Source organism: Bombus fervidus, chromosome 1, assembly GCF_041682495.2.
Source record: "Bombus fervidus isolate BK054 chromosome 1, iyBomFerv1, whole genome shotgun sequence".
Taxonomy (NCBI): Eukaryota; Metazoa; Arthropoda; class Insecta; order Hymenoptera; family Apidae; genus Bombus; species Bombus fervidus.
The window spans coordinates 20,255,789-20,274,436 of NC_091517.1; the positions used below are offsets into that span (position 1 = coordinate 20,255,789).

At 38.4% G+C, this 18,648-nt stretch overlaps 2 protein-coding genes across 7 annotated transcripts in view; one reads left to right on the forward strand and one right to left on the reverse strand.

Moving 5' to 3' along the window:
- LOC139989853 (myelin expression factor 2-like) overlaps positions 1 to 18,648 on the forward strand; it is a 91,168-nt gene that overhangs the window by 21,017 nt on the left and 51,503 nt on the right. The gene's annotated exons all lie outside the window — the stretch shown is intronic.
- LOC139989913 (neurotrimin) overlaps positions 3,672 to 18,648 on the reverse strand; it is a 473,537-nt gene continuing 458,560 nt past the window's right edge. For 2 of the 4 annotated variants that reach the window (XM_072008646.1, XM_072008627.1), the window contains exon 7: positions 3,672 to 17,977. In XM_072008646.1, the coding sequence (XP_071864747.1) occupies positions 17,889 to 17,977 (89 nt within the window). In that variant the 3' untranslated portion in view covers positions 3,672 to 17,888. Of the gene's footprint in view, positions 17,981 to 18,648 lie in introns of all 4 variants that reach the window. The other 2 variants (XM_072008636.1, XM_072008619.1) reach the window with 1 other exon arrangement.

Below are 18,648 nucleotides of genomic sequence, written 5' to 3' on the forward strand. Positions count from 1 at the left end.
GCTTATTAAAGTACGTCGCTTCTTTCCACCAAAGATGTTCTCCAAAGAAGTAGGACAACTTCCTCTCAAACAGCAACCAAACAATTCTTCCAATTGTACGGTTACAAGCATTTACGATATAGAACGATACGTTAACAATAGAACGATATGTTAATATGACTGTTCCTTGTTATTCAGCAGCTTTGCTCACAGGTGAACCGATGTGCAGAGAAAGAAATATGCCAGCAGGGAGTGACGGAGAGGCGGGGTTGGGGTGAACGAGAAGCGAAACGGAGCAAGGGGGTGGAAAAGAGAAAAAAGAGCGCAGAAATGAGATAGAGGGTAGAAGCGGAGCGAGGAAAGAGAGACTCGTTGGTTGGGGTGGGAAAGAGGAGATGGAAAAGGGTGGAAGGAGTAGATGTGGGGACGGAGAGAGGGGCAGATTTGACCCTGCTTGTGCACCTGGATAGGAGGCTGTAATCAATACCACAGAAAGCGCGCGCTGCGCCAGGCTCACCCCTTATCTGTTCGCCTACCGATACCTGAATAACAACCGTACAGGTTCTGCGCATCTCGAAATCTTTTTTCGCCACCCCTTTTCAAACGATGCCACCAGTGAACCGTGGCCTCGTGGTTTTCAACCGACACGTTCTGCGCCTACCCTTGACGAATTCTTATGAAAAATTCCTGCATTTCGTGCAGCTCGTTACGCCGCACCGCTGCCGCGTGTCGATATATATCCCGGAGTCTTTAAACTTGCACATGGAATTTCATCGTCGTAGCGTTCCGCTTTATTTATACGCGAACGAAGGAAATCCCTTTTCTTTCACGGCGAAGAAAGATTTTCCGGGATTTGTCGGTACATCGGTGAAAATGGCTTCGATGGTAATAATTCGTTCGAGGTGTTGGTCTCTTCGTCTTTTTTGGCTATTTATATGCAGTTGCTTACCAAAGTATTCCAAGATTTGTGGAGACCTCTTATGAATATATTACATATACGTCTCGTACAAAACATTTTGAAATTTCATTGGAATTATAATGAAACCCGACTGTCATGAATGTATTGATAAAGTTCGAACAAATCTGAAATTGTACGTAGAAACAGCGAAATATTTATAGTAAGAGTGCAATTTCGAGGAAATTAAACAATGGTATTTATTTAGTGGGGAAATTTTTAACCATTATTATACGTTTAAAATTGGTGTTCGTGATCTTCCTACGAGTGAAAATTTCGATGTATCAATTTCGTGTTGCTTGTTGCTAAGGTGATAAAGCATTGAACATAGTGATCTATCGTTGATTATGAACGAAAACATTAGTATTTTCAGCTTTATTTCTGCATCAACTGTAGTAGGAAATTTGAAGACAAGATGGACAAGGTGATGAAGGTGAATTTTCAACGGGAATTCTCCGGAGGAGTTTTAGTACTGCGAAGTAGCTCTCTTTTGCTCGAGGCTCAAAGACGACTGGTCGCTCTCTCATTGTCTTCCAAGACTTTTCTACTTTTCTCTGTACCCTTTTCGTTCCGCGAACGTAGCAAACTGAACAAATGTTTTTTTTTTTCTCTTTGGAAGTTTACTTGTTGAAACACCTGTTATATTATGGAATTTTTTAAGCGATACAATATGCAAGCCTAAGGGATAAAAGTTTTATGTAATTGAAATATAATTGGGTTCGTAATGTTTCGTATAATTTTGTACTTTTTCGATTATTAGAAAATTATTAAACTAATTTTAAATTAGAAATTAAAAATTATATATTTATTTATATCGTCGATTTGTTAGGAGAATTACACATCTAAGAATTCAACTCTTTTGAAGTATCTGTAAAAATTAACTGTAAAAACAAATTACTGAACCATTTTCTGGGGTAGAAGTTTCAGTATTTTATCTAATAAGATTATACTATTTAGCAAGATGAATGTGTGTTGCAATTCAAGAGTTGCTTGAACTCTTTTTTAATGTACCCTTTTTTTAATGTTTTTGTCACCTTGCAATTATATGTACGAACAATAAATTACCAGTCGAAGACAAATTAAAAGATTTAGCAAAGCTTGGTGGGGAAGAAGAGACAATCGTGAAAATCAGCTGCGACTGAACCGCAAGTGGTCTAATTGCAAGCAGGCTTGGCTTTAGTAATCGAGGGGTGGGAACGTCACATTACACGTGTAGATAATGCATCGTCCATGCAAATTCGTATGTCGCGTGTTTAACGTTTATCCTTCAGCCGACTCGATCCAAGAGGGTTCTGACCGTTTACCCACCTATCAACCTTTGTAACTCTGTCAACTTTAATTGGATCGTGGCCTTCGGTGGCTCGATTCTTCGTAATTTATGTGCATCGTGCGTTCGAAAAATTAATTGTTCCGTGACTCGATTTAAGACGTTTCTGGTGATTCATTGGCTTTAGAATCGTAGATAGTCAAGACATTGGAACGACATATGAGATATGGCTTTTATTTTTCGGTATTTTAGAGCAGTCTTGCGTTCACAGCGTGCACAATTTATATTTATCTATTTTGACGTTCAGACGATATGAACATTTTTTATCCCAATGGAAATTTTCAAATATACGAAACATTAAAATCAACTGTAGGAATCTTACAGGTTGCCTGTCTTCCATGCGATGAGAAGGTGATGTCTTTGGTGAAATAAAAAAAAATATATATAAGGCAGTATAGATATTAAATAATTTTAGCTGAGATATCTAATTCCATACAATAGTACGACAGAATTTTTCAGCAAGAAAAAAGAAATTTCACTCTCATCACATTCATCTACTACTGCACTTACGCACCTTCTATAATATATACTTACATCTGTTCATGTTCTCTTTTCTCATTTTGCGACTTTTCATTTAATCTGCACGAAGTATAAAGACTACAGACATCTCCTCGATGCATTCGATCACGTTCATCTTGAACCATATATTATTCTTCCACGCCTTCGTCTCAAGTCTAACATTCGAAACTCAGTCTCTCGCTATAAATATTCACAAATTTCTATATAATTGCACTGTCCAATACATGTTTAAATTGTGTTGAGGTTATTAGATGTATGTGAACAAAGGAACGCGTGGATAAATTGTAAGATAGAAAATATACTTAATACAGAAGCGTAAATACAAAACGGAATTGAGCTGGTCCAGATCTGCACGCTAGCAGTGTTACCCTATGACTGAAAACACTGAGGCTATCGTCGCTTGTCTACAGTTTATGGTTTGCCTTCGACGCAGTCTTTTGTCTGTACGCTGTCGATGGCTTCGGTGCTTGAGAAAACTAAAAGACCAGATGTAGAGTTTTCTTAGAAGTGGTGATTTCAACAAATTGAAAAAAAGGATACAAATAAAGGATTATTAAGTAGATTTTTGATCAGTAAAAAGATATTCCGTATAATAGTCGAATATTTCTTTGAAATAATTGCAATATTTTATTCAGACCGAGTCGACGTACTCTTTACTTTCTATCGTTACATTTACACGTATACTTACCATTATCGTTTGTCCATAAAGCTGTCATTTGTTTTTCTCGTAGAACGATGGCTCGTAGATCTCATCTTACGCTTTTATTTCGTTCCGTGAATAATAACATATCCTTTCACAGCACGGCGAAGGAATCGCTGAAAATTTCAATATCGCAGGGCACGCGCTGTCGCAAGCAAATATTAATCCTTGGGAATATTGAGAACGCCATGGAACTTTACGATCGATAATTTATTTCTGATTATAGATACAATATACATCGTAGGCTAGACGAAACACTTAATAAGTATATTTTTAGCCTATCTATAAGTGGTACGGCGTGTCTGAGAACGCAAAAGAAGTTTTGTCGTTAGATGTAAAACAGATGTGAAAGTCGTTTCGTTTTTTTCATTTTTTGTTCATTTTGTTCCATGTTGATCGCCGTGCCCTAGATTGGCAGTCGATTGGTGTTAACTTAAAAACCTAAAGTGGATGTACAAGTGAATCGAGTCTTCTTTTCGATTCGCGTCGAGTGCCACGTTATATTCTAGCTTACATCGTTTTTCCTTCGTTACATTTAAAGTGAACGCTCGTGTCGATCGAGTCTCGATTAATTGAAGTAATTCGACAATATTTACACGCTCGCACGCACACGTACACACGCTCGTTCGTTCGCTCGCTCTCTTTTTTTCTCTTTTTTGTTCGATTCTTACACTCGAATGCGGCTCACGTGGTATGAACTGGCAGCCGGACGAAATTCATACAATGCGGTCGCTTTTTATTCGATTTATTGGCTATTCAAGATATATACGGTAGAGGACTGACCTGTCAGTGTTGTCACAGCACTGACAGCAAACTGCAATACACGTTTCAGGGGTAATACGTGTTTCGATGTTCTCCGGATAACAAGCGTGTTGCCCCGCAAATCCCTGCTTTGCTAATCGAAATCATTTCGAGGTCCAAAGGGAGCAAACACGGATACAAGATAGAAAGGACGAACATATTATATGCGAAGGGGTACACCGCGAACGCAGGTTAATGATATGCAACGTGAAGCGAGTCCGGTGTAATAAACGATACAAAAGGGCATGCCAGACGTAAAACAACGGGCAACAAAATGCAAACGGACCCATATTTCGAGTAGGTACCAGTGATCAATGCTTTCCTGATATTCGGTCGGGAGCGTTGCAACATCGACACGAGATGAATAATTACGAATGAAATGCGGGCAGATTGATATTGATATCGCAGTCCATTAATCGAGGACAGAATAATACGAGCCGTTTTGTTCCAGTCATATTCGAATGGATCGATGGCTCTTATTAGTCTCACGTGCATAGACGTAATCTCGAGTAGCAACGATAGGTTCATCGATATTTTTTTCACGAAGAATTGTTCTTTTCGATTAGACGAAACTTAACGATCACGGAAAACAATTTTTAGCGAGAACGCGACTACATTACAGGGAACTTTTAGAAAATATTCGAAGGGCCAATTCCGCTTGTACAAACCGTGTCGATGAGCAATAATATACAGACTCTCCTTTCCTCGTTTTCCCTCGCTTATTCGTATTTTATTCCTATTTCCTCGCGTTTCATTCGTTTCTCGTCTCTTTGCGCTTTCCCTGCCGCCTTCCCCTCTCTTTCTAACGAAACGAACGGCTCCATTGAACGAATTAAGCCCGTCTCTCACCACGCCTTCTTACCTTCTATAATCTTTCCAATCAAGCTTCTTAATTTCTCGAATAAACTTCATTTTTACCCGGCGCTCTCACTCTACTTACTTACATATTCACAATTAGAAGTCTATTCGTGCCGCGGGGAGAAGCGTCGCAGATTCGAGAGTGGAAACTTTACGACTTAATTTCCTTTTCATCGCGCGATGATCCATTATTCCCTCGAAATCTGCGAAAGTTTTTCCGTGGATCGCGGTCCGAGTCCACTTGGATTCAGTCCGTGGCCTTCTCCGTGCCATTTTTATCCTCTCTCTCTTTCTCTCTCTCTCTCTCTCTCTCTCTCTCTCTTCCACCCTTTCTGTTCGTTTTGACGTGCGACGCCAGCTCTAACGACTATTTACACGTACCCGTTCTCGCTCGGAGCGCACACGCTCCAACATACGTTGTCCTTTTGCCTCCTTTCCCTCGCACGATGCGGCCGTTTGTTTGTCGTAGAAAGAAACGCAAACGTTTTCTGCAGCTCGACAGCAATCGCTGTATCATAAATCGTAACACCACAGGGGTATGAATTTTAATGGCAAACGGAGACTCGGTGGACGATACTCCAATTTAATTTTTGTAGAACTAACAACCCAACTGACGGTTTTTCCCATTGAAGACCGCAGGAATTTCGCCATTTTTTTCAGTAATTATTTTCAACGATTTACGCTCCACTGATATTTATGGTCTTAAAAGTCAACATTAATGTTCTTGGTAATTTTGCATGCGCACCCTCGCGCATACATATTAGAACACTTGCTAATCTCGTACGAAATACGATGATCAGACTGCGGATATTTATACAAATTTTAATTTTTATCGACACGGTTAAAGAAATAGAACTCGAACAGAGGCTATAACGAGTTCTTTACTTTCCATGTTTGATGATCTTCGTATTTAAATCCACGTATGCCTGAAACTAAACCGAAATGACGGCCATGTATGTGCCTAAAATTTCTCAGGAGATTGACGAAATATCTCAATATCTTTGGAATCGCGAAATTTTATAATCTCGATGTAAATAATTACCAAAAATTCGTCTTTCTATGTCCACCTTCTTCGTAGTACTCGAAAATGCAGCAGTATTGACGCAAGAAAATAATATATGTACGATCGGCGAAAATATGATCGAGGAACGAAGGCAAGGCAAACTGGTTTGTAAGAGAGCCACGAACATTTTCCTTTCGTAGTCAGCGTGACAAATGAAACACCGCGAGAGTGCTACCGGTTTTATTCATACGATGTGCCCCGTTATGAGCGCGACTTTCGAATATTTTTGACTTTACCGGCCTACTAGAAACAGTCGGCCGTCACTACCTGTTGTATGATACAGCTTTTGCGAAGGATTTAGAAAAGCCACAATCACAGACACGCGTTTTGTTCTCCCTTTTCCTTTCTTCCACGCTCTTTCTTCCTTTTGTTTTTTCATATTTTTTCCGAGGAAAACGCTCATAATGATGTACACATACTCACACACGCACACATACACACGCGCGTGCACACGAGAAGTAACGATCGGTATACGGGTAAATATATATTCACAGTTCTCCCGATACGGTTCCAATTAAGTGTCTCTCTCACTTTGTCCTTCATTCTTTTTTCTTGTCTTTTGCTTTTCTTTCTTTTCTCTCCCTTTTGTATTTTTTTTACACTGACTAGGCGATAACGTTACAACGACAGTAATGTTGTGTTACAATTAGTTTACGGGTGTATAGTTTTACGCATATCGATATAATGTGTAGACGTAATTCTTTTACACTCGATTTGTCAAACTACCAGAGCTCTTATGTTACATGATGATTATATCGTGAGACGACGCACCATTCATCTTTTTCGACGTTGATAGGTGATTACAGTCGCTTCCTTCACTTTCTTCCCCACGTTCACGCCAAATTCTCCTATAGTTTCTTTTCTATCTTTTTTTCTTTCCCTTTCGTTTAACGATTACAATAATAACTGTCGTCGGTTGGTCAAAATATACATATACAGCGTATCATACAAAACGAATCGTAGTGTAACGGTCATGCGGCATGTCGTCGTCGTTAGATATTGTCTAAGCGAACTAAACAACTAAACGGTATTTTCATACATATTTACATCCGAGGAAGGTACACTGATCGTTTAATCATCGTCGATTAATCAGACTAGTTTAGAAACTCGTCGATACGAATCGGCTGAAGTGATGAAAAGGCAATCCTATTGTCTCCTCTCTTTTCAACCCTTTCACGGATAAAACTTTTTTTTTTTTAATTAATCGAACATATACAAAATTTCTCTTATCAGTAAGTTTCTCTTATAAGTAACGACTACGATATTTTTTTCCCTTTGAAGTAACGTTCAGATGAATTTATCAAAATTCGTGTATACATTTTTTTTTCATATCTTAACTTCATTTTTACTATACTTTTCTTTCTTGCGCGAAAGGGTCGAGAACACTCCAATGCACAGCAGAGTACGATTTCCACGACGATTTGCGAAGTTAGGAAGAGAGTTATACGGCCCGCCGTTGACCCTTCACGTTTCACACATACGCAAATAACACCGTCGATTCAAGTATGTATCACTTGGTGTCAATTTAACCCCGGGACACAGCCGATGATAAATTGTTTCGAGTTCTTGTATACACTTGATCGCAATGCCGTTCTCGTCTTTCCTTCTTCAGACAATTTCGCGCATTATCGTGAATGCTGGATCAATTAAATGTTTATTATTGAATACACGTTTCGTAGAAAATGTTTACAACGATCCCGTAAAAACGTAGAGCACGGTTATAGCGTGAAAGTCTGATTGGACGTTTGAATCGCGTGCGAATACGAATACGATGGAATTTTCAACGGTAACACAAGCGAAACGAGTTGCACCAAACGCATTGTAAATTCGCGATAAAATAGGCAAATTGCTTTCGATACCGGTGTACGGCGATGTTTGACGAATCTTCCGGTTGTTTCTCATTCGATGCACGATACGCCAAGCTTATAAAACGGCATGTAGATTTCTCTTGGTCGCTCGCGTGTCGCGGTGAATACTAATCCAGTTTGCAACGACACATTTGGCACACCGCTCCCCGTGATTTACCTATTGGAATTGCAAACCGAAATAGTATACACGAAAAATACATCCACGCCTCGCTCTAGATTGGCTACGATGATAAATGTGTTTCTGAACCCGGTATAATTTGTCTCTTTTCAGCCGTGACTGATTCTGTTACCTGCCTTTTTTTTTCTCTCTAAAAGTTTGTGAATGTTATTGCGTGATATTATGCATGCCGTGGATGGAAGAATTTTCGAAATTATGGTGTTATATATTATTTGGTGTGATCGAAGGATAAATAGTTGCAGTAGATGAATGCTCGAACGATAAGTGGTTACAGACGTTTATAGTCGGACATTCGAAGTTTGTAAGATCACATCATTAGTATTCGTGTAATGTAGTTGTCGATATATATTGACAATTGCAGTATTTCGTTTAATGTAAGTTACTTATTCATCGAGTTATGATTCCTTTCGTACGTCTGATTGGTTTAACTTATTTTGATTTATTAAGAAAGTTATATTAAAGGAAGTATAAGATACGAATATAAATAACCGAGATAGGTTGTAAGAAAGGTTTGTGTATATAATTAACATGTTTGATAATGTAATCTCTTAAACAAATTAATAATGATATAATCTTTCAATTGTCGAAAAGTCATATAAATTGAAACTAATTTGAAGATATTTCCTAGATTTTCGTCGGAATGAAATAAAGCTTGTCAATGTCTTTTTACTCCAAACTCGTAATAACATTTCTTTCAACGTTACTCATAAACGTCGAGAGAAAATTCATCGCGAATTACGTGATGCATACCGATGCAAATTACGTTTCTAGACCACGTTCGCGTCTTTTTATTATGATTATGGAAGTTGTAAATTGAAATCTTGCTCGTTCATAAATAGCTATACATTTCAGGCAAACGTATACAGCAAAAATATCAAGATTAAATTGCTGTACGCTTCCATTACCTCAAATTTTCGAATATGTTGATTATTGGTTCTCAGTTTGTTTACGATCTCAAATAAATTTTCTTTCAACTAAAATATGTTGGATATCGCTGTATGGATATAAAGGATAATATGAAAACAATTTACAAATAAACAGGATTCGTTTTTCCAATTTACTAATCTCTAATAATCGGTTCTTTTGTCTTTTTGATCCTGAGAAAAATGAAGTATAAGAATCGCATTATACGATAGAAGAAATTCTTTTGAAAAATACTTAATTTTACTGTTATTATACAAATGAACATTGCTTGGCATATTTTTTAAAAGTCATGGTTGGAAGTTGTACGTGTTTTGATGAATGACGAGATATGTATATTTTTGTTGAGCAAAAGTAATTCATCGATTTTACACACGTTCTAACATGCGCGATAATCGAATAGAAGTTGGAGTTATAAGTTCCAAATTGCAAATTTGAAATTAATCGTCAATTAACGCGGAATGAAATTGCACACACCCCCCGGGTACAGTTAATGCATTATCGATCTCGTGCGTTGCATCATCTGATACACCGTTCTTTATGTCAGATACACGTAATAAGATTAAACCTGTAATTAGCTTTTGGTTATTATAACAAAAGTAATAATCAAAAATATTTTGCAATCGTGGTTTACCGTTACGTTGTCATTGATTATTTATTATGAAATGTAATCTTTTATTTCGGAATATATTCTCTAAGACAGTTTTCATTTATTATTTGTTGTTTTCCGCATAATAATTTCTACGAGAAGAAATCATTTTAAGCAGTTAATTTAATGCGATTCAAAATTACAAGCAATTAGAAAACGATTCTAAGAATATACAGAGTATAAATAATAAACTATTTAGATAAATGTCTCTTAGTTTGAAGGCAATGAAATATAAAATTATAAAACCGCTGACATTCTATTTAGTTATTTTTTATCCGATTACTAACCGAAGTTACGTTTAAATAGTTTTGATTAATTATAAATTATTTTTCATTTTCTGTTATAAATCTATTGAAATGAATTTTCACGAAGACACAAACGTAGAAAAACGATCGTTAAAATCTGTCTCGCGTTCGTTATTCCCTGTTGTACACAACGACAGAGTAATAGTCAACTGGCCATGGTTCCCGCAGCTTGCCAACACTATTTGTGATTATTTTTCAGGCCGTGACAAAAGACAAATATGTACATATTTCTTTAGCGATATCTTCATTTCTCGGGGAATAAATGACGTGGCGAGCGTGATGTAGCTATGGTCGTTAAAGCAAGACGAGTACTATCCTTCTCTTTATGGACAGACGTCTTCTCATTTTCCTACGTTCTCTTTTTCCCATCTTTACGCTCCCTTTGTACGATGTAAAACACATTTTCGAATCTTTTTCGTTCCCAGTTCACTTTTAATCTGGGTCGCTTACCCTTCGCTTTAACTTCTTTTAATAAAAAAAAAAAAAAGAAAAAAAGAAAAGTAGACGGTATGAAAAAAAGGATTGAGAAATAAAAAATATCGGAAAGAAAAGCAGAATATTTCGATAGCGAATCGAATAGAAATAGGTTACACACGGGCATGAATCACTGTCAAAATTTCTCTCCTCCGTGCAGATTCGTATTTTCGTTTCTATTTTCGCGAAATGGTTCTCAGCGTTCGCTGATCGTGCGCACACGTTGCTCGCTGAACGATGCGAAAGCTTCTACGACCGTTTACGAAAATAAGTAGTAGACGGTTAGTGTCGCGTTAACGAGAAACGATCAATAAGGTCGAGCTCGGGTATTATCTTTGTTTATCCAAGCAACTGTCCTTTCGTATATTTTCCTTTTTCCTTTCGCCGGTTTCCCGTCCGAGCTTTTCCTTCGGTATTTATCGCCGGCAGAAATAAACGTTATTTTTAGTGTCACCGGCACGACCATGGAAATAACAATACCGAGCCACGAACGCTTTCAATATAATCTACACCGGTTGCTGGTTTCCCGTATAACCTGGAAATTACACGGGCACAAAAGTTTAGATGCATTTGTATGATACACGGTAGTTTATATAATTGTGACCCGACCATTTCTCCGCCACTGGCGTGGCAATGATTAAAACGTTCGCATTCATAATTCAGACCAGTAAAGTCCTATGAATTTTTATTCCAACGCTTGTGAATCGTGGCGAATACTGCGAGAACTGACCATCGTGTCGTTAAATGAAGAAGTCCGAGATATATATCCTCTCCTTTGGGCAGAGACGTCTTTTCATGGTCGCCTGGTTCTTCTGATTCTCCTTTTGCAACGGCTCTTTCTTTCTGTACACATGCATTACATGCATATATGTATATATACGTGTCTCTTTGTACGACGATATGTATATATATATATTTATACTTTCCGAGCAAGTTAAATAACGATGTTTGTTAGGGAGTTCAACGTCAGAAAGCAAATATTTTCATTTAGCTTCGAGTAAAACAGATTTAGTTCTCAATTAAAGCAGATTTTCCCGACACCGAAAGGAGGGACAGGGTGCTGGACTTGCACGGCAGATATTGTTTCGTTTCGTATTCATGGAAACTATTCGTGATATTCGTAAAAAGGGGAACGCGGATGGAAATATCGATAAATTTCCGTTGCATGTCGCGCAGTCATTTTATTTCAACATCACTATTTGATCTACACCTTTTCCTTTTGGTATGTTTTCTTGTATTGAAGGAGAAGTAAGCTTCTTTTTGCTATAAAATTATCGCAAAGTACATCGATGCCAAGACTCGACTACAATTATTGCAATTAGAATTTTATCAACGAATGAAATTTACGAAGATTATAGGGACGAAAAATTTTCCGACGTGGTGAAATTTTATGGATAATTTTCTGTACTTTCTCTTCAACGTATTGTTCGTACGATAATGATAATGAAGAATAATGTCAGTTATTTCCAGGACGTCTTTCTTAGAATAAAATATTACTAAATAACAAACGATAGCCATTCATTAATTTATGCCAGTGATGTAACATTATATCTAACGCGATGAAACGAGAATAATAGCGCCTTATCGTAACGTAATATTTTATAACGCCACGAGCTTTTGTATTGCACCACGGCGCACTTTATCGCGTCGCGTCGTCCTTTTAGCCATCGTAACAAAGATATAATTTCGAGGGACATGAATTTCCATAGTCATAAATTATTCCTAAACGCGGTTAACAGGTATCAAGAGCTAACGAGTTTATCCGAAACTGAAGTACGACTACATCCAGTAAAATGGTATAATAATATTAATGATTTATGACCATTTAATATTTCGTAATTTCATAAATCAAATCTTAACCCATGACTAGCTGTTAATTAGCTCCGGAATTAATTCGAAATGGAGTATACCACGATATCAATCTATCAGGTACCATCGGTACACAGATGTATAATGCACTTTCGTATCGAAGGAAATTAAATTTTAATTTCTACTCGTTTGTTCTTGTCAATTATTTTCATATGTTTTCTTATTTTTATTTCGATAATTCCTTAAGAGAAAGTGGTATGGAGACATAATTTCTTAAATATTTATGGATCTTTGGACGATGTTGAACCAGATGGTCTATTAATAATCGATAAATATTGAAGTATCAAACATAATCAGCGATGTTGAACCAGAAACTAAACTTAAGGCTACGATTAAAATAATATTTCGTCACAATATATTACCGTTAATACGAAACAAGAAAGAAAGATTTAAAGAATCATCCATAAATCATCCACTTTCAATCTCACGTACGAAAGAAGGAAAGCAAAACTATTTTACAAATAATTCTAAAATGTTTATTCGCGTTAAATGTATCGAGTCATCGACTTTAATCCTTTAATGTTAGTACTACAATGGATGAGCGATCGTGAAAGCAGAGAGCAACGGTCAGGTAGCGATTCCGATCGGTCAGCGTTTAATCGTCCGTAATTCGAGCGTTTCTGGGAAGGTATGTCTGCGTGTGTACACTAGTGTGTAGATGTACGCGCGAGCACACGAATTTCTGTGGCGATACATGAGCACAGTATGCAATGCAGGCGTCTCCACTCAAGGGCCGAGGGTGGAGAACCTCGGCGTGAACATTATGCGGTGCACCTCGCGTTTAGCTTGATAAATGGCGGCGGAGCAGCGGCGAATGCCGGCGTTGTTGCAGCCGCCACCGCCGTCTTTGCCCTTGTTTCCTATGTACTTTCTTTTTTTTCGTCTCTTTCTCTTTCTTTCTTTCTCTGTCTGTCTGTATGTTTCTCTCTTTCTCTCTCTCTCTCTCTTGTTCCCTTCCTTCAACCTTTCTTTTTCAGCCGTTTCACGTTCTCTTTTCCCTCGACGCTTTTTTCCGTTCCTTCCCCCTTTTGTGGAGAAATCGTCCGATTTTCAGGCAGGAAAAAAATTTACCGCAATCGCGCACGATCCAACAGTACATTATAAAACGGAAGAGGTAAGAACAAGCCAAAATCAAGCTCGAACCAGCAATCATTATTTCTCGCGAGGTTCTCGTGATATCGTGGACGTTATGGAGACGCGATTATATTCACGTAGTCAGCAGGGAAACGTTCTTACATGTAATCAACCCGCTGCATTATGACCCAGGCAAAGTTTTTTAATCACGTTTGTTCACCAGTAGATATTACTCGACCTTCGTTTCGTTGGCTAGGTCCTCGGATTAAAATATTCGCTACGGTTCCTGTTCATTCGTTATTCATAGTTTTCCTCGCTTCTTCTTCTTCGTTTTTCTACTTATTCCCATAATTTGATTGCATATGAAGAGCAAGAACATACAATCTCGAGAAGAGCGTAAGTCCATTTTTTTGTTTAATTTCCTCGTATCGAATAATTTGTTAGATTCACAAAATAGAAATTTCTTAGAAACTATATATGAAATTATGTATACAACGAAATAACGAATCGTTTTGTGTATTACAAATAAACGTAAATTATCACAGTTTTACCTGTTGGTAGTATAATAGAATAATTATAATATAACAAATTTGTGCTTCCGTAGGATAAACTTTGATATAAAAGCGATTAGTTGACGTTTCGCTGTTTTGTATGAGCTTCAACGACAGAAAGAACCGATCGTTTTTATCGAGCCTGTTTCACCTATTAAACCGTCATTAAATTTAATTTATTCGCTTAAGAAGATATTTTGCATCGAATTTATTATTCTCCAATTGCGTTACAAACGATTGGCTACGGACGTACTTAAGAAACGGCATTTCCAATTTATTTTGCATTTCTTTCGTATCGACGGCTGATCGTTCGTTTCCATTATTGCGGGAGAAAAGATCCCACCTAAAAGGTCAATATATAAAATCGTGTCGAGTATAAAAGCGTTCGAGATTTATTATCGGCTCGGATTTCATACGTAATTGTTGTATACATATTTGCAATTGACGATTGTTCTGCAATTCAGTCAGATTTCAATCCGCGTGTGCACTTTCTCGTCGAAAGAACGATGGAAGATTAAAATTATCGAATCGACGTGGAAAAAAATTTAATTTCTCAAACATTCGCGATATTATTTCTCAAACGTTCGCGACGCGTAGTATCGCTCTTATGATTGATATGTGGATAGAGTAATGCAATCTTTCGAGAAATATTGATATCGATGCACGATTACTACGATAGTTATATCGTATTTATCTTTATTGTATTTTGTTCGAATATCGTTCATCGTTGTTGGCAGTGGAAGGATTGAACGCATCGTCGAATACGAATGTTCTGGAGTTTTAAAGATCAAATCGAATCGAGAATGCATAAAATCATCTTTTATGTGTGTCCGCATTTACACAGAGAAGACCACCAACCGTTTGCTCTAATTAATCCGCCGTGCATTTCAGAAACCAAAGAGGATTATTTTGGTAATTGGAAAGCATTCGAAGACAATTTCATTTGTAGAATGAAATTCGAAAAACCAGGAACTTGGAATTAATGATTAAAAACGTTTGTTACATAAATATTTGAAAAGCTCTTGGTAACGTTGTTGTCTTTAAAATTACATGCTTTTAAAAGTTTTATAACAATCCATGAATAAATGTTCGTTTGACCTAACTTTTTCTCGGGCTAAATTCTAGGTGAATGGATTTAAATAAATTTTTATTTGCTACGAGGAACAACGTTGTTATCCCGTGAGTGACACGGATTATGACGGATGCTATTATACCAAATTCCATTTCGAAGTTGAACTTTTGCTCGGCGATGATGAATAGCCAGCTCGTGAAGGGAGCAAATTAGGAAAGTTAATTCGACCGCGTGCATCCTATTCGTTCACGTTCTGCCAATCGATTAGACAAATACGTTCATAGCAGTTTTTTTAACGCGTCTTATACCTTCTATCGAATATTCCATCCCTTCCATTTTGCTTCGGTCTATTACTCCTTGGCCCCGTTCGCTTCTCTTCTTTTTTCTTTTGCTCCGTTCTATGCCATCGATTCCTCGAATCGACTTTCTCCACACAAGCGTCGACGATTTTTTTAAAACCAGGAACAATGAAAATGCGAATTCGCAGTTTCGAACATTACCGTACGAGAAAAGACGCACATTGCAATTGAGTTTTGAAATAAATTGTTCGGAAACCATCGTTCGGCTTGGGTATAAAAAAAAAAAAAAAAGACGTGATATTGATCTATGCTTCACGGTCGTGAGAAAAATAAAATTCATACTCTCGTTAAAATTGCATGAATATTCTGCATTATATTGGATATTCTGCATGATACTTCAATTTCGTTCTGGTGAGATTATTACGGTATAAATTACAACGTTTCGATCAGATTGATCAATTTACCAAATAAAACATCTTCTCCCAGGATTAGCTATTAAAATATTTATCCATCGTATCGACGGTGCAGTGGGTTAACGAGATAACATTTCAAAGTATTTAATGCGATATTACAGAGAGATAAAATAATTACATCTGCGTGTATTTATATAAATATCACGATACCAAAAAGGAGATAAAAATGAGACCATTAATAGCATAAAATAAATTTTTCATAACCATCGAACATTACATCGATTCGTCGTACTGTTAATTTATTTTTTGGGAACTTGGCGGGCATTTTTTCATGCAATAAGCCAACTACACATTCGGTTCGGCGTTTTAACAGGCGTTTAATTTCGTGGTGTGTAAGTACACCATCCGCATTAATCGATTTGCGTGAAACGTCAGTTTTGCCATACGGTGGAAATTTGCTCGCGGTGATGTATGTGTGTGTGTGTGTGTGTGTGTATGTATCGGTCGCCGAAGTAAATAAACTTATTATGATCGAGTCGTGATAACGGTAAATTAATTGCTCGGTCGCAGTCGAGTTTCGCCAGCGTGCGTCAGCCTGTGAAATTCATTCGTTACGCTTAATCGTATACTGACTTCCGTTCCACGTAACACGTGGATCGCGATCATGCTCGTGTCTCGTAAATTAGACCGCCTTACATGTGACCGGTTGGCGTTGAAAGCAACCGAGCGAGAAAGAGACGACGTAAATAGATGACACGTAAGAGAAACGACTGAATAGAACGTGGTGTTGGTGAAACGAATGAAAAGTATAGTAGATGAATCCGTTAGAAAAAACGTGTGAGTTCGAGAAGTTGATTCTTACATGACTAGAATTCTTATCGAGAGAGATCCTCTTTTTATTTTTTTTGTAATTTTATTTTTTTTTTTTTTTTAGTTTCATTCGTCGCACGAGAGATCACCAACTCATTGTTTCCATCGAAAGCGTATCGCGTATAAATATCGACGTGACGAGGGCTTCAGTTCCGGAACTAAGTGGTGCTGAGCGATTTCAGCGTGGAGGCCGCGAGTTTGGACGCGATTATAGGCGGATCGAACTTAGCCATTAGCTTTTCGATCTTTAACGATCTTTCGATCGTCCTTCTGCCTAACAGATATCGATGTTAGTGTACAGCATCGCGATACCCTCGACGCGATCAAAGTTACGGTTACGTGGCAACGATTTACCCTTTTCGATCCGACGACGTACGAAAACGAATCCGTCGGTCTATGACTCACATAGCTTTCTCTTTTTCACTCGTCTACCTTCTATCTTCCCTTTTTCGTATCTACGCACTTTTCAAACGCAAGGAAAGACGATCTTCGATACTCCGATTCACTTTTGTCCCGATGTTTGTTCCGTTCTGTGTCTTCCTCTCGATCGCTGATTCTTTGTCTTTCATCGTTTCAGTTTGCTGCTCCGTTTTACGGCTGCTTCGAGCTTTTTCATTTCGCGACCCATTGCCAAGACAACGTTATCCTCGTGTCAAGAGCTATTACGTAGCGTAGTGCGTGTTCGTTCTCGATTACGATCGGTCACTTGGTTGCGTCGTCGAAACCTTGCCGCATCATCGCCCTCGACGTCGTAGTTCGTTTCAGATCGCGCGCATATGGAACCCGCAACGCACGTTACATTTCGGACCAACTCTCGCGCTTTCACAGGGCTGTCACGTAATTCTCGCATCAGTTCGTCTCGAACTTTGAAACTTTTAACAGCGTCGACGAGGTCGCGTATTGACTGCCGGCGCGACGCAAACGTTCGCATACACTATTTCATCGACGTACCGGCGTCGTGGTTAGGTGTTCGCTGGATCACTGCACCACCGCACCGTGCGATTTCCGGTTGCACGAACGCGCGTACTTTCCTCGATGAGGCAGCGATCGACCCCTGATCGTTGGATCTCACGGCGGAAGTCTTTCGTTTACCGTTCGTCCACGCGAAGAAAGAAGGGGAGTAGCGTTTCCGGGATAAAACGGTTAGTAAAGCAGCAGACACAGACAGAGCAGAAGGGAGTAGAGCCTCGGTTGCTTGGCTTGACCGCCGTGCTGCATTGCCGCGGGATACTCTCCTGAAACAGAGGATAACACTTAAATTTTCTGAAGGCACCGCGTCTCGCGATATAACTGATAATACGTTGTCATAGTACTTTGGCTCGGATCTCCTGCCCGCGACGTAAAGACGTATACGGTCGAAGTCGACGAAGTTCCAGCGTGTACTTTAATTCCATCTAGTCGAGCTAATTACGATGGCAAACTGACTTTGTTACTAAGGCCGCGAAGTCATCGTGTTAACGTTCCTACATTCGGATACTTCCTCATGCATATGTATATACACTACGTCTGTACGTTTAGTCTATACGTTTAGTCGTTTCAATGGTGCGTCACGTACAAATATGTTGAAGTGTGCAAACATCAGTTGCAAACGTGTTGGTGTTTTACACGGAAATTCTGTTAAACCGAAGCAATGAATTCATTAATTAAACGCGTGTGTCGAAAACAGATCTCCTGTTCTCTGTTTGAAACTCTTTCTCTCCCCCTTTCCTATTCTTCGTTTGACGTTCATCAATTTTAAATTAATAATCCGGGGAAGCTCGCCTTCGTGTTCCCTCGCTATTAATTCGTCTGGTAAAAGAAATTCGAGGAAACGAAGCCGTTTATTAATTTAGGTCCTGCTTAAGAGTCGGATCCCTACTAACGATCCGATGTAAAAAGCCATTTACGAGCTGTTTAGATTTGA